The sequence below is a fragment of the Lycium ferocissimum genome, chromosome 4 (genome assembly GCF_029784015.1).
Source record: "Lycium ferocissimum isolate CSIRO_LF1 chromosome 4, AGI_CSIRO_Lferr_CH_V1, whole genome shotgun sequence".
In the NCBI taxonomy this organism is placed as follows: domain Eukaryota; kingdom Viridiplantae; phylum Streptophyta; class Magnoliopsida; order Solanales; family Solanaceae; genus Lycium; species Lycium ferocissimum.
The window spans coordinates 36,074,080-36,096,867 of record NC_081345.1 but is presented as its reverse complement, the minus strand read 5'-3'; the positions used below and the strand labels follow the sequence as shown (position 1 = coordinate 36,096,867).

Below are 22,788 nucleotides of genomic sequence, written 5' to 3'. Positions count from 1 at the left end.
TGGCTAGAAAAAGTTAAAACATCTAAGTTGATTAGTGATTATTGAAAATGCACATTAATTTATCAGAGTTAGATGATAAGTATAAGACATGCTATGTCTTGTTATTATTGATTTGGTGTGAATATTGGGTACATATAAAATTTTGACCTTAGTTTCTATCTCTTCTAATTTAGGACAACTGAAGTGTCCCTCAAATCAATAAAAATTATTGACCGAGTTTTTGAGAAATTATTTATATATATATTAAGAAACTAATTTTTAAACATAAATATAAAATTTGCACTAACAGTAATGACTTCTATTGAACTGAGGAGTAGGATTTTTATTTTTTGGGTTTTTTTTTGATTCTATATAAATTGTTTTTAGAGTTTTTGAGAAATTATTTATATATATATTGTGAAAAACTAATTTTTAAAAATATAAATACAAAATTTTTTTAGCACTAAAAGTAATGAATTGTGTTGAACCCGTAAACAGAAGTAGTTCCGAGTGATTTTGGAAAACAAAGGAAAAGGAAACAAGAGAGAGAGAGAGAGAGAACAAAAAAGGAAGGGCACAACAAAAGATGCACAACGTACAATACTTTCCTACCTAAACTCTATTAAAATCAATTGACAAAGCAGCGGAACTTCCAAAGCAGCAACAGCAACTGAATTCAAAGCTGCTGCTTCAAAGCTGCTGTAAACTTGTGCAAAATCAACCATTTTGTGTATCTATACACACACACACACACACATATATATGATATATATATATATATATATATATATATAGAGAGAGAGAGAGAGAGAGAGAAGGTGATAAGGATGATGTTGGTTCGATCGATTAGAAGACCATTATCGTCGTTAGTTGTAGTGCAGTCGCGCGCGCCGAGTTATTCGTCATTGTCAGCTTCAGCGGCAGCAGTAGAAGCGGAGAGATATATAAAGGAAGGGCCGAGAAATAATTGGAGCAGAAATGAAATCAAGTCCATTTATGACTCTCCACTACTCGATCTCCTCTTTCACGGCGTTCGTATTCTCTTTTTTCCTCTTCCTCTTTCAATTATGTGCACATTTTGTGTCTGGATTTTCCTACAACGCTTTCTCTATACTTAATTACTTCTAATGCTGGTCAATTCAGTCTTTGACTCACATCAAAACAGCTTTTTTTTTCCTATTATGTTGTTCTTCTTCTTCTACTTCTATTTGCTACTAATGCTCTACTTTTTGGTGAATTGACTCTTTGACCGCACTTTTTTAATCAAAAATAAGCCATGAAAATATTTTTTTTTTTTTAAATTTTAAATCTACTGGTTTTGTTTTTATTTTGCATTAATTTGCTTCTGCTAATTTACAGTTGATTTTTAGTTTTTAAGAAAACGTTTACCCTCAAAATGGAAAATATTGGAAAACATTTTCGATTACCTTGAATTGTGGAGAACATGTTCTACCAGAAAGAGGGAAATGTCTTTCTTTATTTCTCTTTACAAATATCCCAATACCTGCTATAGGTGCGTTTCGTTTTGTGGATCATTTTTCAGTGTTTGGTTGGATATAAAGGTAGGTGACACATGAAAATTGTACAAGGTGTAGGATTGGGTAGAAAAATAGTGTTTTGATGATACTTTTAGGTATTAAACTTTTTAACAATGCCTAGGTGTTGATTGACAAAAATGAGATTGAATCAGTTAGAAATTTGTAAAAAAAAATGATTTTCTCCAAACCCTGCTAACGTGGGATGCTTTGTTGCACCCCTTGCCGCAAGTGTGGGGGAGTTATTTTCTCAATCGTGGTGGAAGACATCTTCCTCGAAGAAACATTCTCCTGTCATAGCAAATACACTGATGACAAATATCTAGGCTCTTACAACATATGAGTACTTCAATCAACACTTAGATGTTGTCAACCTTTGACTCAAAATACTAAACACTATCCTGATACTCAATAGTACTTCTGGGCTCTGGCACAACTACCCTGTGTCCTTTTACCTTTGGTCCAACCAAACTCGGGGAAAAGTTCATGGAAAACATTTTCATGCAACACTACCAAGTGACCTGAACTTTTTATAATTCACGCCAAAGAAAATATATGAAGAGTGCATTTTCTTTTAATTCTCATTTCTAATTACTTTGGAGCTTCTCCTTAATTGTTTTCTGTTAGTTCTTGTGAGACTTTTAATTTCTGGTTTAGGATATTTTCTCATCTTCATGAAAAACAAATTATTTTACAGGCTCAGGTACATAGACATTCTCATAACTTTAAAGAAGTGCAGCAGTGTACTTTGCTGTCTATTAAGACAGGAGGATGTAGTGAAGATTGTTCATATTGTCCTCAGTCATCTAGATACAACACAGGACTGAAAGCACAGAAACTTATGAACAAGGATGCCGTTCTGGAAGCAGCAAGAAAGGTGCTCTCTTTCTGTTTCTCTTTGTCTGACTTTATGGAATATTTCATCCTTAAGGATAAGTAGATATTCTTAACCCTTAGACTGAAATTGAGGTGACAGGAGTTCTTCCTGAAATATGTGTCGTTTAATCAAATACTACACATCCAAGAGAGTTATGTGTTCTCAAAACATTAAAATTACCTAGATATTTCCCCTTTTACCACTGTGGTCAACATAGTAACACGCTCTAGGCCAATCTCTAGATGTATAAACATGACAGTGAAATGCGGTAAAGGTTAATTGTCCCAATAGTAGATTTCATTTGGCTGTGTTATACATAACATGCAATGAGGTTCAATCTCATTTGTAATGCGCTTTTAGCTAATTTATGCGTTAACAGGCAAAAGAGGGAGGTAGTACTCGTTTTTGTATGGGTGCTGCATGGAGGGATACAATAGGAAGGAAAACCAATATGAACCAGATCGTCGAGTATGTCAAGGAAATAAGGTAATGGGCTATACTTATATTTTTCATTCCAGTACCTTCAGATGATCTTGACTGGTCTTTTCTTTTCTCAATGAGCTAAATATTTTTATTGATAATGGGAACCTCCTGTATGCAAGAAGTAGAGAACCTGTCTGATCATATATAGTGAAAGCCAAGTGATTGCTGTGTATGGTGTTATGCACCACTAGAATGTGGTGGACAAAGTAAGACAGCAATTTGATGAAGCTGTAGCTTTTCTCTGGGTGTCGCCTATTCACTGGATTTAATATTTCTGCATTTTAATATTTCTGCATTCCCTTATTCTTTTCATTTTCCTTTATATTCACTGTTTCCGAGGTGCCAAAGGGGTATCTGACTAGCTGGTCATAATACTAATTGAGAGACCAACTCGCTGACCAGAAGTTGAAGTTATTAGAATAACTCTATTTGATAGCCTTTTATCTGGTAAAAGAAGGGCAAATAAAATGGCCTATTTTGCTTGTTTTTATCGGGGTTTGGGTAAAGATTACAATGATACACACAATCTAGAAATAAATCTGTTGATGGTTTGTTAGTTTAAACTAATTCAAACTGTTTGAGTATGAGGTAACTGCAAGCTGGTTAGAGGTTGAGGTCAATATTGCAGAGCCTTGTTCTCTATTTTGTTTTTTCTTTGAAGCTCTGACGTTGAAAAGTGAGGAAACTGGAGTTACAATGATATCTGAAATTGCGAAGCATTTCTTCAGCTTCTTAGAATGACTACAGAAGCAGGACTAGATTTACTAATTAATTGGTTAAACCATCTGTTACCCATTCTAAAAGTGTTCTTCTCGTAAGAAGGTTTGATGGGCAATTTTGTGATTGTTCAACTTTTAAACCTAAAGCACACAACATTTTCTTCCTAGCTCCTTGTTTGTGGCAGTAGTGCATACCTAAATCTTGTTTATTAGAGTTAACCAAAAGTAACAGAAAAACCATAAGACTGTCAATCGGCATCATAGATACATGCAGACACACAAAAACTCACACACATACATGTTAAAAATATTACACTATGACGTGATAATAACTAAGGCACCCGTTGTTGGTTTCTTCTCAATTACTTAATGTTGTGCAAAATATTTTTAACATGAAGGGAAATGGGAATGGAGGTTTGCTGCACCTTGGGAATGCTTGAGAAGCAGCAAGCGTTAGAGCTCAAGAAAGCAGGTCTTACAGCATACAATCACAATCTTGACACCTCAAGAGAGTACTATCCTAATATTATAACCACGAGAACTTATGATGAGCGGCTGGAAACACTGAAGCATGTTCGTGAAGCAGGAATTAATGTTTGTTCAGGTATTCGTTTGAAGTATAAAACTTGTGATTACCCGCAAGGATGGCTCGGTTGGTTGAGCATGGGGCTTTCATAATGGAGGTCTCGGGTTCGAAACCCCCTAATGTTTGTCGCACCGGGCTTGCCTAGTGCGGGTTACCTCTCTGGTGTGGTTTGCGAGCTTCGAAGGGTAGCGGCTTGTCATCAAAAAAAAGTATAAAACTTGTGATTCACTTTGTTTTTTGCAATATTGTGTTTTTATATTGACACCTCTGACTCATTGGAATAGCGATATGTAGACGCATCTATCTCTATATTTAATGCGGACATGTTCATGTTTTATTTGGGTGCATACCACTACATATAGTGAGTTGAAACGATTTTGATTATAGCTAAATGTCATTGGCAACTTAAGATGTTTTGACCAACCTTAAAGCCTCTCGATAGTCTCCCACTTCAAGTATTTTGGTGTGAGTTCTAAATTGTCAATATAAGGTCTTTCAGACCTTTCAATTAGTACTTCTTCCTGCTTTTCTCCATTATGACTTCCTGTTCATAGATAGAAGAATCACTAACAATAGTCGGTAGGATATACTTAATTGTTATGTCATTATTGAAAGTCAAGGGAATGGTTAAAATCTTGTCAAACTTGTTTACTTTTGTTGAACAGTTATTGTCTTTGCTTTGACACAATCTTTCAGAGGTTGTGTGGTAAATTCTTCATGGCGTGCCAAACCTTATCAAAATCTTGCTAACCCTTTTTTTCTTGATCAGGTGGAATAATAGGGCTCGGTGAGGCTGAAGAGGATAGAATTGGTTTGTTGCATACCCTGGCTACTCTTCCGACTCACCCTGAGAGTGTGCCGATTAATGCACTTATTGCAGTAAAAGGCACACCATTGGAAGACCAGAAGGTAATCCATCATTCTTTCAGGAATGAAATTTTAAGTTTGTTGCAGTGCTTTCCATTAACTTCTGATTCTAAAATACTTGTCCTTCGTACACCCTCTTTCGGCAGCCAAAACAGGAATGAACACATGCCCATCGGCTTGGCCTAACCATACTATAGTACCAAAGTAATACCATCGTAGAAGAGCTCTTGGTAGAGAGCACCACATTAAGGAACTTTATCTTATTTAGTTTTTGCTTTGTTTGAGCTTTATTCTTTACCTTTCAACGTTGATAGTTTCACAAAACAGTATTTTTCTCTGCCAAGTAGCACACATGGTGAACGTAACTGGAAACCCAATCTCTTGTTCATCACAACTCTTCAAAAACCGTGATATTCATCGACTCCCAGTCCACCCCCTGACGAAATTCAATGCCTTTCTGTAAATAGGTTAATTGAAAGGATAAGACCTTAAATTTCTTTAATCCAGTGGAGACGGCTTTATGAAATGAATTCTAGGGAAAAGTGAATGTCATCACATGCTGAGCTTTTCATTATGTTTGCCTATCTTAAACTCATTTTTCATCTTCCAGCCAGTGGACATATGGGATATGATTCGGATGATTTCGACAGCCAGAATAACAATGCCAAGCGCAATGGTTAGGCTTTCTGCAGGAAGAGTTCGGTTTTCTATCCCTGAGCAGGCTCTTTGTTTCCTTGCTGGTGCAAATTCCATCTTTACAGGCGAGAAGTTGTTGACTACACCCAATAATGACTATGATGCTGATCAGAATATGTTCAAAATACTTGGACTTGTTCCTAAAGCTCCAAATTTCTCGGAGGATGAAAAAGATTCTGAAGATGAAAAGATGGAAGCATCTGTTTAGTTCAGTCTGAGATGGCTTGGTAATCCACCAGGGATCTTTTACCTTAACGTGTGACTTCTCTTTTAGAAACCTAGTAATGAAATTTTATCATAAACAAAGCTTTTAATGTACCATGTTGATGCTATTTGCTGATGTTCATTTATTAGCCTATTAGTCGCTGAAAAGGTTCTTTTATATTTTATTATCTTAGTTTCATTTTCTAAGATGCTCTTTAAGAAATTGGAGCCAGTAGGAAGTGGATTTGATCGCTTGAGATTGCATAAAACATACTCTATTGAGCACTTCGTGAGTTTAGAAAGAGTAAGAAAAGAAAACGCAGCTTCTGAATATTAATTAACCGAGACAACCAAAATTGTTATGATGAAGAAATTTACCAATTAAAGTTATTTCCGTTGCATTCGAGAAAAATGAGGTCAATTTCGATGATTGAGTGGCAGCTGAATGGCTGTTTACCAGCCCCTTTCTTCCCACTTTCCCTACCTCACCTTCCTCAGTCACTTCTAAGGAAAAAATGAAATTAATAAATATTCATTGTAAGATTTATATTAATATATTTAGAGTTTAAGTTTTATGTACCGACTGTAAAATTATCTCTTACCTTAGCCATTGGAGTCTAAATCCACCACGTCCATATGTGATAAATTTTCAACTGTGAGATATGACAATTATTCCTTTTCATAAATCTAATACTACTTTCAAACTCAACTTCATGATTAAAAAAATAACAATAAACAAATGACTCTTAAAGAATTTCTATATAGACACAAAATTCAAGCACGCACCGCGAACACTAGATGACTTTTTATGAGAAAATCTATACTTTTTTTTTTTTTTTTATAATTATAAAGATCTCTCTATTATTTTGGATATTCTTAATTTTTATGTTGGTTTCTAAAAAGCCACTATAAATTCAAGCAAGCATCATGTCCGTTTAGTCTATTTCTTTGCGGTTCAAGTGACATCGGAATAAGTATCTACACATTTACGGTGCTATGTCCACATGAAAGATTTATATAGTCGACCAAACAAACTTTTAATTGAGCATAAAAATTAAGGGTACGATAATAGCACCAATGAAATGTTATCATCAATGATTAACGTTAAGAGTGGAGATGAACACTAACGGTTTGTCTTTACAACCAAAGAAAAACAATAAGCAACAACAATTAAACAAATAAGTAAGGGTGAATGCTTTGATGGTAATGAGATTAATTTTTTCTTTTCTTTAAATTAATTCCTTCTATCAATTCACAAGAGTTAATTCCTTGGATGGTCACCCAAGTTTAGAGAATTTCTTACAAAAGTCACTTTTGTTTCATTAAGGACAATAAAGTCATTTAAGTATTCTATTTTCATCAAAAAATATCTTAAACAATCAAAAGCGTTCATTCTCTCTGTAGTTGGCATGCCACGTCATTAGAGCTTTTATTTTTTAATAATAGACATATTTAACTCATCAAACTAATTTAATCAGATTCATATTTCATATCTAATCAAATTTGACCCGGTTAAAAAGCGTCAATGGAACAAACTAGCATGTAATCTAATGAAGTAGAATTAAAGAGAGATTTTTTTTTTTTTTAATTCTATAGATAAGTGTTAAAAAAATTAAAATATAAAAAAATTGTTTAGAGCTTTAGTTTAATATATTGCTAGGTATTAACATGATTAACATGACAAGTTGGAATATCTATATCATAACATGAAATAAATTAAGAATATTTTATATTTCATATAAGACTAATAATATAATATTTCAAAATAAAAAATAAGAGTTATAATATAATATTTTAAAATAAGTATTATAGTAATGAAAATTCTATACCTTTTGCATGAGAAATAAAAAGACCTTGATGGTATGAAAATGGAAATGCCAAAAATTTCACACTACATATATAAGAATAGATAACTAAAAATAAAGAGAAAAAATTTACACTAACTTTATTTTTTAGATATATGATTTTATTAAATTTTTTTAAAAGTTAAACCAGTACGAATGTAATTTTTGTGTTATCTATGTAATTATATTTTAGTGTGGAAAGAATAAGTTGTTTATTGTGGAAAAAAAATATGCTATTTAATAAAACTTGAATTTCAATAGAAAGATTAAATTACTTGAACTTTAATTTAAATTGACAGATAATATATTTGAATCGAGATTAAAAAGAATTTAAATTTGAAAAAGTGGCTTAATAAAAAGTATGGTTTGATTCTTTTGCCTCTTTTTAACCATGTGATATTTGATTGGATATAAAATATAAATTTGGTTAAATGAGTTTGATGAGTTAAATATGTCTATTATTAAAATAAAAAAATGGGGCTTTAGTGACATGGCATGCCAACTAAGAGAGAAGGAGGTTTTTGAGGAAAATAGTGATACTTGAATGAGCTTATTGTACTAAATGAAACAAAAGTGACCTTTGTAGGAAATTCTCTAAACTTGGGTGACCATTCAAGAAATTAACTCCAATTCACAACGTCCTCTTTTCTTTTCTTTTTCTTTTTCTTTTTTGTCTTTGAAAAAGCTAAATTTCATGTGCCTATTTGGATGCTTCTCAAATCTCAATCTTTATTTCGTCATGCGAATTCCTTAGATTTTGACCCAAACCTTTAAGTAATACACATTTGTACAATTTGTTACAAAGATTTTGTGTAAATACTATGTCAATAATGTAGAGAGATGTCAGATGTGAATAAAACTGTTGCTTAATTAAAGGCACTTGATTGGGGTTTTAATAGCTACCTAAACACCTACTATTGGAAAGGAAAATAAAGATTCTTGAAAGGCAGTGTTGGTTCGATCTAAAAAAAAAAAAAAAAGTTTTGGTTCGATCTTAAAAAGATGCCTGGGACAACAAGGGAGAATCCAAAAGGGGATATTTCTTAGAAGCCTTTATTACATAATAATACATTGTCATCACTTACACCTTTTACTTTGATTACCTTCCTGTATATTGGGTGGATTTCATAAAAAGCCATCGAACTTATGTTACTATTGTAGAAAGCCATCAAACCAATTTTTCTAATCATTATAATAGTCATCTAACTTATGTTTTTTTCATTTTATTTTAAAAAAAAGTTGTAGATTTTTGAAGCCATCAATCAAAAACACTTTTTTAAAAAGTCCCTTCCTATAATAAATTAGATCTAAAAACTTCTTATAAAAATAAAAAGATCAAAATAAATTGATTTTAGCTGCCAACTATAACTCAACTCTAACAGATTCTATCTGGTAATCACCATCCCTTCCTATAATAAATTAGATCCCATCTGCCAACTATAACTCAACTCTAACAGTGACCTGACCCAGCTTGCCCTCCCTCCAAGTGACTTCAAAATACTTCGAGTGCTAATTGTTTCTCGTGATAAATGAAACATGCATGTGTCCATTTTAAGGGAAAGATTCATGTATGGTCCATGGATCCTTTTCAATAAATTGGTTATGGGACTCCCATTTTACTTTAAATGAAAACAAAATCATGTCTATGGAGAGAAAAAGCAGATAGACAAACAATAATAAAAGAAAAAGAACAACTGAATAGATAATAAACCAAAAAATCGCCAATCTAACCGCTTAAATTAAAAAAAATAGTCAGCAAATGTATAATATATGTATAATTCATCTATCATATATGCCTAATCGTGTATAACTATTTATATTAGCTAAAAAAAAATAACTAATAAATCCGTCAACAACAACAACATACCCGGTATAATCCCACCAAGTGAGGTCTGGGAAGGGTAAAGTATACGCAGACCTTACCTTTATCTTTTGACGGGCAGAGAGGTTGTTTCGTCCAGCTATTTATATAAAGATAAAATGCCTAAAACACATAAATTTGAACATAAAAAATAGTCAACTAATATTAAGGTTCATGACCAACAAAAAAAACTAAAATTAAGTTTGAGTATTTACTTTTTAGTACGCGTTTGGACATGCGATTTAATCTCATGAGATTAAATTTAAATCATCTAAAAAGGCATGATTCAAATCATGATTTCAATTTTTTTAAATGTAAAAGTTGACTCATAAGTTTATATTTTGTAAAAATAGATTCATAAGTTGGTAAATAAATTACCAATCATGTTTACTAACCATTTATATCAAATATTAAAAGGTCTACAACTTGGTAATATATTTATAACAAATTTACTCTTACCAACCATGTGAGATGATTATATTAAAGTGTAGTTACACTACAATTCATGTTCAATTTTTCATTTTATTAAACTAAAGTTTGATCATTAGTGTTGTATTTTTGAGAAAGAACTTCTGTAACATATTAATTTTATTATGAATTATGACTTGCTCATTTGGTAAGATTGTATAAGAATTGGAAAATTTTGATGGTTTTCGCAACTTATGAAATTTTTGATTTATAAGATATTGTGTAAAGAAAGTGAAATTGCATGTCAATCGGCTCCTTTGGTCTTATTTTTACAGCTTATACACAGTTCAAATTTCACCAAAAACTGGACCAAAAAATCTTTTTATATTCACATCTGCCTCACTAGTCAGCAAACAGTTCATAATTTCACATGGCAGAACCAACTACCAAAATTAAGAGCTCATTTTCCATATCAAATCAACTAATTATTAGAGTAATAAATTTCACTTTCTTTACACAATATCTTATTGGATTTCCTTCTTTGACTACCCCATCATCTCTTTTTGGCTATATATGCATAGAGTAGGCAAAACAAGAAGATGGATTTGCAAAGTTTCACCAATTTGACAGCTCCCTTGTTCTTTGTTCTTGGTTTGTACTTGGTCTATAGATACCCAACTTTTTCTTCTCCTCAAAAAAATATGGCTGAAGGATCCCCCAAATCTATTTATGATTTCACTGTCAAGGTACACACTTTTGGGTTTCTTAATTCTTTAGCATTCAAGTTTTGGTTTTGATTTTTTATCCTGAAAGTTGAAGAAAGATTCAATTTTTATTGCATATGACTTTTAAAATTTGTGAAAGATTCAATTTTTATTGCATATTGCTTTTGAAATTTGTATTTTATTGTTCTTTGGTTTCATCTCTGTAATACCTACTTGTTACTATATATTTCATCTTTTCTCAAAATTTTGCAGATACTGATATTCACTTTGAAATACTGTTTGCTTTTCTCTTTTTATTTCTCAATTTTGTGATCCACTTATCTTGAGTTTAATTTGGATTTAGTGAAGTTTAATTCAAATTTCTGCTATTTGGTACTATATATAACTTGGATCTTCAGTCACTTATTGTGAATTTGAGATGAAATGTTAAACTAGTTCAGAACACAATTAAAACTATTGGGCATAATGATTGGATTACTATTTCAGAAATTTTACTATTGTTGGAATTCAAAAGGTTTGAACTATTGAAAGATTAACAAATTATGGAAGAATTAAGCAGCTTCTGACTGAAAGTTTTTTTCTTTTCTCTATTAGAACATGGTTTTTTAAGCTTGCTAATGAGATTGAAAATGCAGGATATATCGGGAAATGAGGTACCTTTGAGCAATTATAGGGGAAAGGTTCTTCTTATTGTCAATGTCGCATCAAAATGGTAAGTGAAGTGATGTAGTTTCTGTCCTGGATTCTTGCTTGATCGCTGCGATCAGGTGTAAACTTGGTTTCCTTTTAGAAGAGTGTCAACTGCTTCACTAATTAGACTTATAAGTTATAACAACGTGGGAATAAGTGTGACTAAGATTTAGTTACTCATCGAAAGAGAATATGTCAAACATTGTGCCAGTCGAGGCATTTACGTTTTACTGTACAATGATAGTGTTAATTGCCGCAAACTAGATGTACTCCTTTTGGGGGTTATTTCTGTTATTCTAATTAATATTGTTTTTGCTAGTTTGCAAATTCCTTCAGGGTATCTTTCTATTTTAATTTACTTTTGTCCTTGTGCATCCTTTTCTTGGCTTCCCTGACTAGAAAACTTGCTAGCTGGTTCTTTAAACTTCTTGAAGCTATTTAACTTATAGTTGACTTGCAAAAGAATGCCGTAACAAAAAATTGAGATTAGTGTTCAGATAGTTTTTTTTGACTGTCTTAGTTGTTCATGCTGATTGGTGACGACATATCACAATATCTATAACTAAATGCTCAAGAATAGCTTAAATTTATGGGAACCAGCTGCCTTATATTGTTGAATAGGAGAATTATAGTATTTGTAAATTTCTCGCATGCTGAAACTGGTAAGTGCCTGTATTTCTTTATTTTTGATAAGTGATAAGTGCCTCTATTTCTTAGGTCAATGGTATACTTTATTCGATCCACACCTTTTGAAATTTTAGAATAATAAGACATACAAATCTTAATTGTTTTTTGCTAGCTTTGTTGCTCTATTGAAGTTTAAAAACACCTGTTAATTTATGCCTAAATAGAGGATAAAACATAAATATTATTGAAGGCAATCTTTCCAGTCTTCACCTATTTTGAGTTATCTATTTTCGTTGCAGTGGGTTAACAGATTCAAACTACAAGGAGCTGAATGTTTTGTATGAGAAGTACAAAGATCAAGGTTGGTAATTCATTTTTACAAGTTTATTTCTTCAATTTCAGTCTGTAGTGAATTTATCTGATATTAAACCATATTACGTGGTCACAAGAATAATTATATAAGTTTTATTTCAGGTTTTGAAATTTTGGCATTTCCTTGTAACCAGTTTCTGTGGCAAGAGCCCGGAACTAATGAGGAGATTCAGCAAACTGTATGCTCCAGGTTCAAAGCTGAATTCCCTGTATTTGAAAAGGTAACAGCTATTATATGATAACGCAAAAGTGTATAACTCAAATCATTTTCTAGATCACAGATACTTTTCTTGAATATTTTGCGATACTGCACACAAGAACTTCCTCTTTTTTCCCAAAAATATTAACCTGTGAAGAGTCAACAATCAATTTTTCTTTAAAGGTTGTCTTGGAACCTCTGAACTCTATGATAAGTAGATGCACACTACTTTTCAGTAGCTCAGTGAACAGTCCAAACTTTAGATGTGTCATGCAAAAGTTGGTTATGTCATCTTGTTCGGCACTGTTAGGTGATGAAATAAGCATTTTCTGAGTATGTATCTAACTCAGGATATGCCTTGTCCCATATTTTTGTTTTTTCTCGAACAATTAGATAAGTATTTAATCCCTCTGTCCCAATTTATGTGACACTCTTTCCTTTTTAGTCCGTCCCAAAAGAATGACACCTTTCTATATTTAGTACCCCTCTGTTTCAATTTGTTTATCTTACTTTCCTTTTTAGTCTATTTCAAAAAGAATGTCACTTTCTATATTTAATGACTTTTTACACCCAACATCCACATGACTATTTAAGACAACAAAATTCAAAGGGCATTTTGGTACGTTGTACACATCTTTTTTTTTACACATCTTTTGTTGACCACAAGATTAAAAAGTTTTCTTTATTTTTTTAAGCTCCGTGCCAAGTCAAACTAAGACAAACAAACTGAAACAGAGGGAATAAGAACCTAACTTTAAAATATCCATTTTCCCCTTAATCATATGATTAATAGCCACACAAATATTTATAGCTTATTTTAATCACAAGTTTCAAAAGTCTTCCATTATTTTTAAAAATTTGTGCCCAGTCAAATACCTTCACATAAATTAGGAAGGAGGGAGTATTTCATAACTGGAGAACTGCACTAATGTTGTGCCTTGTCTCTCTGTCTCTTATCACCCCATTCTTCTATATGATTTCCTCAGGTAATAAGCTATGGAACATAAGATGAAATTCAAGACGATCTCCCTTTCTATTCTCAGTTACTTGTACTATGTTATATGTATTCAACTATGCATAACGCACACACACACACACACACACACACACTCTCTCTTTAAGATGAATGTGGTATATAATGTCAATTGTCAACTCAACATCGTTTAAGGAAGTTCTTTCATTCCACAGGTTGATGTGAACGGGGATAATGCTGCACCACTTTACAAGTTCTTAAAATCAGAGAAAGGTGGTTTCCTTGGAAATGCTGTCAAGTGGAACTTCACCAAATTCCTTGTGAACAAAGAAGGGAAGGTTGTGGAACGATATGCACCCAAGACACCACCTCTTCAGTTTGAGGTAAACTTTAACTGTCTTTCCTTCGTTCATTCACATTCTACCTTTTCCTTAAAGGTTCATGAAATAAACGGAAAAACTTTCTGGTCTCAAATGGAAGATTGCTGATATGGAGTAAATTTTTCTCTTCATTTTGCTCAATTTTCCATCATGTTTATGATGATATGCTGCAGAAGGAACATAAAGATTACCAGTCGATACGTATTATTGCTCATCAGATAGGAAAAATAAATACTGGTGAAGCTTATTACTAATTTTCCTTTTTCTTGTTCTTTTACAGAAAGATATACAAAATCTGCTGGGTTCGTCTTGAGCACCCAGGTTTGGCAGTTTCTCTCTCTCTTTCTTCTTTATATTTCTTATTATTGCTTCATCTATTCCTTTTCTTAGTTTTACACTTCATCAAAAATGAAAAGGTTAAACGAACACCTTGGTGATGGATACACTGTGAATAGCATCATAAACCTCGTAGCAATGAGATGACAAACTAACCACACTTCATACTATTAGATACGAGTAAATACAAGTGATGGAAGTAAATCCAATTTACTATTCTCATAAATCCAATTTACTATTCTCATCATTATTTCCATACTATTCTATCGTTTTCCACCTAATCTTTACAAATTTAGCAGAAGCAAAAATAATTCTAATGATTTGTTTTTACTTTTTCAGAGATTGACATTTAATAGTTTCTTTGAAATGTCTCTGGACTTCCCTCTCAAAAATTACCCAGAAAATTATTTACTGATCAACCAATTTTCAAATTCTCAATTGCACACTGGATTATCAAAACACCTAATTACATATGTTTAAGTATCATGTTTGTAGTGTAATCATCATGTATCATAGTTCACCTAAGCTAGATATGGCATCTGAACAGGATTGAAGTTTGAAAGAATGTGTCTGCACTAAGCACCTTCATAGAATGATGATGATCTTCAATAATATTGATCTTCATCTGCATTAAGCGCTATTGATTTTACCTAAGCTAATGAATAAATTCTGTTTTTACCTTTCAGGACTACTGAAAGATTCTATAAGGCAAGTCTTAGAGTCCAGCATATCTACACCTTTAGTTGGAAGCTTTACATTGTTCTGTCTTTTTCCTTCTTCCCTGCCTATGAAACAAGCGAGCTTGTCCTCCGCCCCCTTCTTTTTTCCTCGTTGATGTACTTTGGTTGTGTAAACTCGTTCCTCTCAACAAATATGTAAAAATAAAAGTAGATTGATATATAAGCATGTTGTCATCTCAATTAAAATAGATTGTCTGTAAAAGCTATGAACGGCATTATACATATGCTTGTTTCAAATATGCTGGTACGCCATTGGTCATGCTCACCAATCTTGGAGGATTAACTTTGAAGGTTGAGTTATAGTTGTGGAAATTCTGAGTTGTGCATACAAGACCCTTTATATGTAAAGACCAATCGCACGAGGTGATTATTACACTCATCGCGCATGATCTTTTTCAAGAAACTGTTGTTATTTAGCGGGAGGAAAAAGGGAAAGGAGGAATATGACATATCGGGATACAATTTCTCCATCGAATATTTAAGGATGAGGCGCTCATACTATGTGGCTATCATCAAACACGACTTGCAGAATCGGAATATGCTTTTTATCTTTTAGAGTAAGACTCTTTGCGTGTTTCTTTCTATTAGCTCAAAGGTCTCACCTTTACTTTCAAGTTGTAAACAATATTCCACTCAAACCTTCATTTTAGATTCCTCTTTCTGCAGGCTTAAAAAGGCATCGACAGGTGTAGAACAGTTTGCCATAGGCATATAAAGTGTGATCAAATTGAATTTATAGAGAATCATTTGGAAAAGGATATTACTTAAATATGTTACACGTTTCAAGGATATTGTAAGAAGAGTAGTTAACATAACAGAAGTGGATCTGACATGTAAGGAGATTGATTGATTGTTTGATTGTTCTATCCCTCGGGAAAAAAAGAATATCTTCCGGACTAATGTTAAAAACATTTTTTGGTAAAGATAATTCAAACACAGTACGCATTAGGCAATTCGTTCTAACATGATCTTAATCTTCAAGCATCATTGCCACCACGCCCCAACACAAATCAAACATTAAGAGAATTAATTGCTGATTGAACTATGAAGATTCAAGAACTTGATTACTAACAACCAAAACTAGTTGCTCAGCTGCATAACATGAGTAAGCAAAAAAAGAAAGAATTTTATCAACAAACTCAGCTGATGCATAGTCACGAAGTTGTTCACAAAGATCCTAAACGAGTTCTTGGTACTCAAGACGGATCAAAATTTAGACTTTGTGGGTTCTAAAACGTATATCTCGTGTTTTTCACACATACAAAAGGTTCAAAACCAAAGCACTGAGTTCTGCCAAACCCATAGACTTTACAGTTGGATCCGAAACTCGCACTCAAAAAGACATAGCAGAAAAAAGAATTGATTTCTAATCTAACCAAGAACAGTGTTGGATCAGCAATACATAAGCAAAATTAAAACATGAAGAACAATGAGATTGATTTTATGTAAATGGTTTCACTTCAATCTTCCATTCACTGATACAACAATGGTACACACAGTTATATCTTGGGGGTCAGATTTATTCCATGTGTTGTGGGTTAATCTTAGACCTTAAAACATCATCTCCTTCCTCTTCATGTACATTCTTCTTCTACTTGGGGAATAAAGTATACCCATCATGGACAAAATTCTTTTTGAATATGTCTCCAGGTAAAACATGAGAAGAACTTGGCCCTGTGTGGCCACAGCCTTACAGGATCAGGCAGAGCAACAAGTGCTCTTCCAAACGAAGATAAAGACCACTCAATTTCCATCTCTCTGCTTTTTTGCATAAAGCTTTTCTTGGCTTCCTTCATCTTCTCTTCTAATTACACAATTTTACGGTGCACGCGACAGCTTGAGCCCAATATTTCAGCCTTGCTTTGACATCTTCAGGATCATCACCTGAGGTAGATAAAATATTGAGGATTAGTGCCAAGAAACAAAGACAATTGAGCAAACAAATTGATCAAACTGAGTGATATTCATAGCTGTATACAAAATCTATACTCCATTTGAAGTCTTTCAGGTCTTCAAAGGCCAAAAGAAACACACGTTAAAAAGATGATTTTTCGTCCGTTTGGGTTTAGTCTTTGTTCCAGAAAGATGATGATCAGGCCACACAGAAAGCTTAAAGTAAGGTACAAAGCGTTCCAGAATATGATTCAAAGACTGCACCTTTTCTTTAAAAATGGAATCATTAACAAAATTTCATCTTGTAATTCAAGTATACGCATCAATCTAACTAGGAAAAAAAAAATTCATGTTTCCAGTGACAAATCAGATTAACAGACAAATTGAAGTCATTTCATTCAAGATTTTCAAAAGCCCTTTGCAAAAGTACTACTACATCACATAATTCTAAACAGAATATCAAGATTCAAAGCCCTTAAGAAGAAATCTAACTGAAATTTAAAGGTTTTTTCCAGAAAAATAACTCACCAGGACTAGAGATCTTCCAATTAGCAACAGGACCAGATCCTGATGACCCAGTATCAGACATAGCATCAGGACACTTCTGTTGTTCATCAAGGTACTTTTGGCTCATTGAATAACAAAGTTCAAGCGCTGGCAAAGTATTACAAAGCTCAGGAATTTCATCATAACTGAAACCAAAACCAAGATCCAAACACCCCTTAAGCTCTTCCAAATCATCATCAGTTAAACTCTTTGTTCTTCCCAATTCATCTTCATCTGAATTTTCTACATACCCTTCAAGAAAGACTTGATTTTTCTTCTTTTGGGATCTACAATTAAGCCATGGTTCCTCAATATTCTTGAACCAACCATTTTGTGGGGTGTTTGTATTATTCTCATTTTCTTCTTCTTCTTGAATCCAACAAACTTCTTGTTCCATTTGATCTTGTTCTCCATTTTGTATTGGCTCAACACCCTCATGGAAAAAGCTTTCAAATGACCTAGATCTTGTTGATGATAATTGAGAGAGAGTTTCCATTTTTTTTTAGCTTATGCACTTTAGTGTTTTTTTTTTTCCTCTCTTTGTAAGAGTACTGGTTTGAGAAGGAAGACTCGGCTTATATATAAAGAAGAGAACCAATAATGGCCAGCTGTTGATGGGGTGGATGTTACATAGGTCATCATGAAAGTTATGTACATATATAAGAGAAAAGACATCATTTCCCCCTAATTGAAGAAAACTTTTAGTGTAAAATTCCAGTAATTATTTTAAACAACTTAACAAGCGATAATTATTTACCCCCCCTTAGGACGGCAAAGTACTCTCAATCTCTCTTGGGAGGAAAAAATAAACATCCTTAATCATCTTCTAATTGGATGATATATTAAGATTTTCTTAATATTTTATTTTCTATTTTAAATTAACTTTTTCCTTTTCTTTCTTATTCTTTTCCCTTCTCTTTCTGCGTTCTACTTATTCCCACTATTTTTTCTTCTTTTGTTTCTTTGTATATAGATTTAATTTATGGGTTTGATTTGACACAAATAAAGAGATTAAATTTGTTGAGTTAACAAACCCAAATTTCAAATTCAGCACCAGAAAACCTTGCGTATTCAAATGCATAAAGTTGACATTTGCATAAAATTGACATTTGCTTTGTTGTTGTGTTGGTTTCTCTCTCTAGTGTTGTTCTGGGTTTTGTTATTAAGCTCTAGTTACTTTAATTTCTTATTACATATTCAAGGAACAATCTTCATGCGAAATTACAATTCTTGTCTTCCAAAGAAAATATTATTATTATCAATTGAATTTAGTTATGAGGGCGGGACGAAATTTCTTACTATTGTTATTTGTGTTAACAATAACAATGACAATTGTTATTGTTATTCAAACGGTGGATTTGGAATTATGGGTTGCATTGTCTCAAGTCAATTCATACTTATGTTAATTGTTGTTAATTTGTAAACCGAGATTAAGCATGTGAGTTGGAACATTATCTGCATAAGAAGATTAAAATGCAAGCTCGATCGAGGCATACTTTCTTAGAAATGCAAGCAAGTGAATATCTTTGGAGGGCGATACTTTTAGTTATATTTAGTTATGTGGATCAAGCATACTTTTAGTTAGTTTAACTAAAAAATTCGGAGAAACACACTTTTAGTTATGTTTAGTTATGCGGTCCGAGAGACTTTTAGTTGTGTTTAACTAAAAGTTTGGAAAGGAAGTTATGTTTAGTTATGCGTCCGTTCTCATATCGTTTCTTATATTCTTTGTATTGTCTGGTTATTAGTATTAGGAAAACTTAATACATTGATCCGTATGTGGTGATTTTCGAAAAGTATATTTTGGAAAGGAAAGCATCACTGATAGAGGAAATAACAAAAGAAAATATGAAAATGCAGGAGTTAGCCAGATATCCTTGAATGCTTATTGTTTGGGCTCCTTCTACTGAAAGTTAATTATTTATTAGATTAGCTCATTGGTGGAGGAGAAATGAATCTACTCACTCCCCCTATACTTCCTAAAGAACAAATGTAATGGAAGTCAGACAATGAAACGTGCTTTCACCACAAGGATAGTTGTATTTACGTTCTTTCACCAATTTATGGCATTGCTAAAGAAGACAGTTAATGTACTTGCCTCGATATCCTAATGAAATTGTGTGTATATGAAGGCTTCAATCTAATCAATTTCTTGTTTGACACCTTAAGCAGTGAAGTTCCTGTGATGTAATACAGTGGACTTCGACTTCAATATGGTGGTGGTGGTGTTCTTCAATAATGAAGAAATCACAATGCGGTGAGGTGGGGGTGGAGGGCGGAAGAAGGTGGGGCGGCGGCGGTGTTGGTGGCGGGCGGCGGTGTTGGTGAGAATGAGGAGAAAGTAGAAGAAAGAGAAAAAATAATAAAAGAAAAATAAAAAATGAAGAGTTGGTAATTTTTGACGTGGCAATGACACTGATGATGTGGCGATGACGTGGCGCGAGTGTAATACACTCAACTGGTCCAGGCCGCTAAGGGGGTAAATAATTATCAGTTAAGTTGTTTAGGGGGTAAATAATTACGGGTTAAGTTTAGTTCTTTAAAAGTGAGTTTCTTTAAGGATTCAGGGGGAAATGATGTCTTTTCTCAATTGAATTTATAGAGAATCATTTGGAAAAGGATATTACTTAAATATGTTACACGTTTCAAGGATATTGTAAGAAGAGTAGTTAACATAACAGAAGTGGATCTGACATGTAAGGAGATTGATTGATTGTTTGATTGTTCTATCCCTCGGGAAAAAAGAATATCTTCCGGACTAATGTTAAAAACATTTTTTGGTAAAGATAATTCAAACACAGTACGCATTAGGCAATTCGTTCTAACATGATCTTAATCTTCAAGCATCATTGCCACCACGCCCCAACACAAATCAAACATTAAGAGAATTAATTGCTGATTGAACTATGAAGATTCAAGAACTTGATTACTAACAACCAAAACTAGTTGCTCAGCTGCATAACATGAGTAAGCAAAAAAAGAAAGAATTTTATCAACAAACTCAGCTGATGCATAGTCACCAAGTTGTTCACAAAGATCCTAAACGAGTTCTTGGTACTCAAGACGGATCAAAATTTAGACTTTGTGGGTTCTAAAACGTATATCTCGTGTTTTTCACACATACAAAAGGTTCAAAACCAAAGCACTGAGCTCTGCCAAACCCATAGACTTTACAGTTGGATCCGAAACTCGCACTCAAAAGACATAGCAGAAAAAAGAATTGATTTCTAATCTAACCAAGAACAGTGTTGGATCAGCAATACATAAGCAAAATTAAAACATGAAGAACAATGAGATTGGTTTTATGTAAATGGTTTCACTTCAATCTTCCATTCACTGATACAACAATGGTACACACAGTTATATCTTGGGGGTCAGATTTATTCCATGTGTTGTGGGTTAATCTTAGACCTTAAAACATCATCTCCTTCCTCTTCATGTACATTCTTCTTCTACTTGGGGAATAAAGTAGCCTACCCATCATGGACAAAATTCTTTTTGAATATGTCTCCAGGTAAAACATGAGAAGAACTTGGCCCTGTGTGGCCACAGCCTTACAGGATCAGGCAGAGCAAGAAGTGCTCTTCCATACGAAGATAAAGACCACTCAATTTCCATCTCTCTGCTTTTTTGCATAAAGCTTTTCTTGGCTTCCTTCATCTTCTCTTCTAATTACACAATTTTACGGTGCACGCGACAGCTTGAGCCCAATATTTCAGCCTTGCTTTGACATCTTCAGGATCATCACCTGAGGTAGATAAAATATTGAGGATTAGTGCCAAGAAACAAAGACAATTGAGCAAACAAATTGATCAAACTGAGTGATATTCATAGCTGTATACAAAATCTATACTCCATTTGAAGTCTTTCAGGTCTTCAAAGGCCAAAAAAACACACGTTAAAAAGATGATTTTTCGTCCGTTTGGGTTTAGTCTTTGTTCCAGAAAGATGATGATCAGGCCACACAGAAAGCTTAAAGTAAGGTACAAAGCGTTCCAGAATATGATTCAAAGACTGCACCTTTTCTTTAAAAATGGAATCATTAACAAAATTTCATCTTGTAATTCAAGTATACGCATCAATCTAACTAGGAAAAAAAAAATCATGTTTCCAGTGACAAATCAGATTAACAGACAAATTGAAGTCATTTCATTTCAAGATTTTCAAAAGCCCTTTGCAAAAGTACTACTACATCACATAACTCTAAACAGAATATCAAGATTCAAAGCCCTTAAGAAGAAATCTAACTGAAATTTAAAGGTTTTTTCCAGAAAAATAACTCACCAGGACTAGAGATCTTCCAATTAGCAACAGGACCAGATCCTGATGACCCAGTATCAGACATAGCATCAGGACACTTCTGTTGTTCATCAAGGTACTTTTGGCTCATTGAATAACAAAGTTCAAGCGCTGGCAAAGTATTACAAAGCTCAGGAATTTCATCATAACTGAAACCAAAACCAAGATCCAAACACCCCTTAAGCTCTTCCAAATCATCATCAGTTAAACTCTTTGTTCTTCCCAATTCATCTTCATCTGAATTTTCTACATACCCTTCAAGAAAGACTTGATTTTTCTTCTTTTGGGATCTACAATTAAGCCATGGTTCCTCAATATTCTTGAACCAACCATTTTGTGGGGTGTTTGTATTATTCTCATTTTCTTCTTCTTCTTGAATCCAACAAACTTCTTGTTCCATTTGATCTTGTTCTCCATTTTGTATTGGCTCAACACCCTCATGGAAAAAGCTTTCAAATGACCTAGATCTTGTTGATGATAATTGAGAGAGAGTTTCCATTTTTTTTTAGCTTATGCACTTTAGTGTTTTTTTTTTCCTTCTCTTTGTAAGAGTACTGGTTTGAGAAGGAAGACTCAGCTTATATATAAAGAAGAGAACCAATAATGGCCAGCTGTTGATGGGGTGGATGTTACATAGGTCATCATGAAAGTTATGGACATATACTGCACGAATTATAGACCAATATGAACATGCACATCACTTTAACATTATTGTGTTTTATTATTTTCCACATTTAACATTATTGTGTCTAAGTATGTATTACTCCCTCTATACCATTTAATGTGACATCATTTACTTTTCAATCAGTCTTAAAAAGAATATCACATCGATAATTAAAATTAAAAATAATTGAACTTTAAAATTTCTGTTTTATCCATAATGAAATGATTTATAATTATAAAATTATCTAAGATTTATTTTAGATCACACATTTTAAAAGTCAATCTT

The 22,788-nt window shown here is 33.2% G+C and overlaps 4 protein-coding genes across 4 annotated transcripts; 2 read left to right on the top strand and 2 right to left on the bottom strand.

Annotated features, from left to right (window-relative positions):
• The first annotated feature begins 700 nt into the window (after positions 1 to 700).
• On the top strand, positions 701 to 6,131 carry LOC132052620 (biotin synthase, mitochondrial). Its single transcript, XM_059444235.1, has 6 exons — positions 701 to 1,010; positions 2,212 to 2,391; positions 2,771 to 2,877; positions 3,992 to 4,197; positions 4,949 to 5,088; positions 5,657 to 6,131. Exons 1-6 carry the CDS (start codon positions 807 to 809, stop codon positions 5,948 to 5,950), a joined length of 1,131 nt encoding a protein of 376 aa, XP_059300218.1. The 5' UTR covers positions 701 to 806; the 3' UTR covers positions 5,951 to 6,131.
• Positions 6,132 to 10,490: 4,359 nt separating this feature from the next.
• LOC132052618 (probable glutathione peroxidase 2) lies at positions 10,491 to 15,264 on the top strand. The gene is made up of 7 exons (XM_059444233.1): positions 10,491 to 10,805; positions 11,420 to 11,496; positions 12,401 to 12,462; positions 12,576 to 12,694; positions 13,861 to 14,028; positions 14,306 to 14,346; positions 15,048 to 15,264. The coding sequence occupies exons 1-6, from the start codon at positions 10,659 to 10,661 to the stop codon at positions 14,336 to 14,338; spliced, it is 606 nt and encodes a 201-aa protein (XP_059300216.1). The 5' UTR covers positions 10,491 to 10,658; the 3' UTR covers positions 14,339 to 14,346; positions 15,048 to 15,264.
• Positions 15,265 to 16,263: 999 nt separating this feature from the next.
• Positions 16,264 to 18,097, bottom strand: LOC132052619 (uncharacterized). Its single transcript, XM_059444234.1, has 2 exons — positions 17,523 to 18,097; positions 16,264 to 16,985 (listed from the first exon to the last, which is right to left on the bottom strand). The coding sequence occupies exons 1-2, from the start codon at positions 18,034 to 18,036 to the stop codon at positions 16,906 to 16,908; spliced, it is 594 nt and encodes a 197-aa protein (XP_059300217.1). The 5' UTR covers positions 18,037 to 18,097; the 3' UTR covers positions 16,264 to 16,905.
• Positions 18,098 to 20,419: 2,322 nt separating this feature from the next.
• On the bottom strand, positions 20,420 to 22,395 carry LOC132052617 (uncharacterized). The gene is made up of 2 exons (XM_059444232.1): positions 21,825 to 22,395; positions 20,420 to 21,288 (listed from the first exon to the last, which is right to left on the bottom strand). Exons 1-2 carry the CDS (start codon positions 22,336 to 22,338, stop codon positions 21,209 to 21,211), a joined length of 594 nt encoding a protein of 197 aa, XP_059300215.1. The 5' UTR covers positions 22,339 to 22,395; the 3' UTR covers positions 20,420 to 21,208.
• Between the last annotated feature and the right edge of the window lie 393 nt (positions 22,396 to 22,788).

Excerpts from the sequence above, each read along its gene's own strand:
- LOC132052617 (XM_059444232.1), bottom strand. The coding sequence starts at position 22,338 with ATGGAAACTCTCTCTCAATTATCATCAACAAGATCTAGGTCATTTGAA. Across the intron at positions 21,289-21,824 it reads TTGGAAGATCTCTAGTCCTG|GTGATGATCCTGAAGATGTC; the intron begins GTGAGTTATTTT and ends TATCTACCTCAG.
- LOC132052619 (XM_059444234.1), bottom strand. The coding sequence starts at position 18,036 with ATGGAAACTCTCTCTCAATTATCATCAACAAGATCTAGGTCATTTGAA. Across the intron at positions 16,986-17,522 it reads TTGGAAGATCTCTAGTCCTG|GTGATGATCCTGAAGATGTC; the intron begins GTGAGTTATTTT and ends TATCTACCTCAG.
- LOC132052618 (XM_059444233.1), top strand. The coding sequence starts at position 10,659 with ATGGATTTGCAAAGTTTCACCAATTTGACAGCTCCCTTGTTCTTTGTT. Across the intron at positions 11,497-12,400 it reads GTCAATGTCGCATCAAAATG|TGGGTTAACAGATTCAAACT; the intron begins GTAAGTGAAGTG and ends TTTTCGTTGCAG. Across the intron at positions 12,463-12,575 it reads TGAGAAGTACAAAGATCAAG|GTTTTGAAATTTTGGCATTT; the intron begins GTTGGTAATTCA and ends GTTTTATTTCAG.
- LOC132052620 (XM_059444235.1), top strand. The coding sequence starts at position 807 with ATGATGTTGGTTCGATCGATTAGAAGACCATTATCGTCGTTAGTTGTA. Across the intron at positions 2,878-3,991 it reads GAGTATGTCAAGGAAATAAG|GGAAATGGGAATGGAGGTTT; the intron begins GTAATGGGCTAT and ends TTTAACATGAAG. Across the intron at positions 4,198-4,948 it reads AGGAATTAATGTTTGTTCAG|GTGGAATAATAGGGCTCGGT; the intron begins GTATTCGTTTGA and ends TTTCTTGATCAG.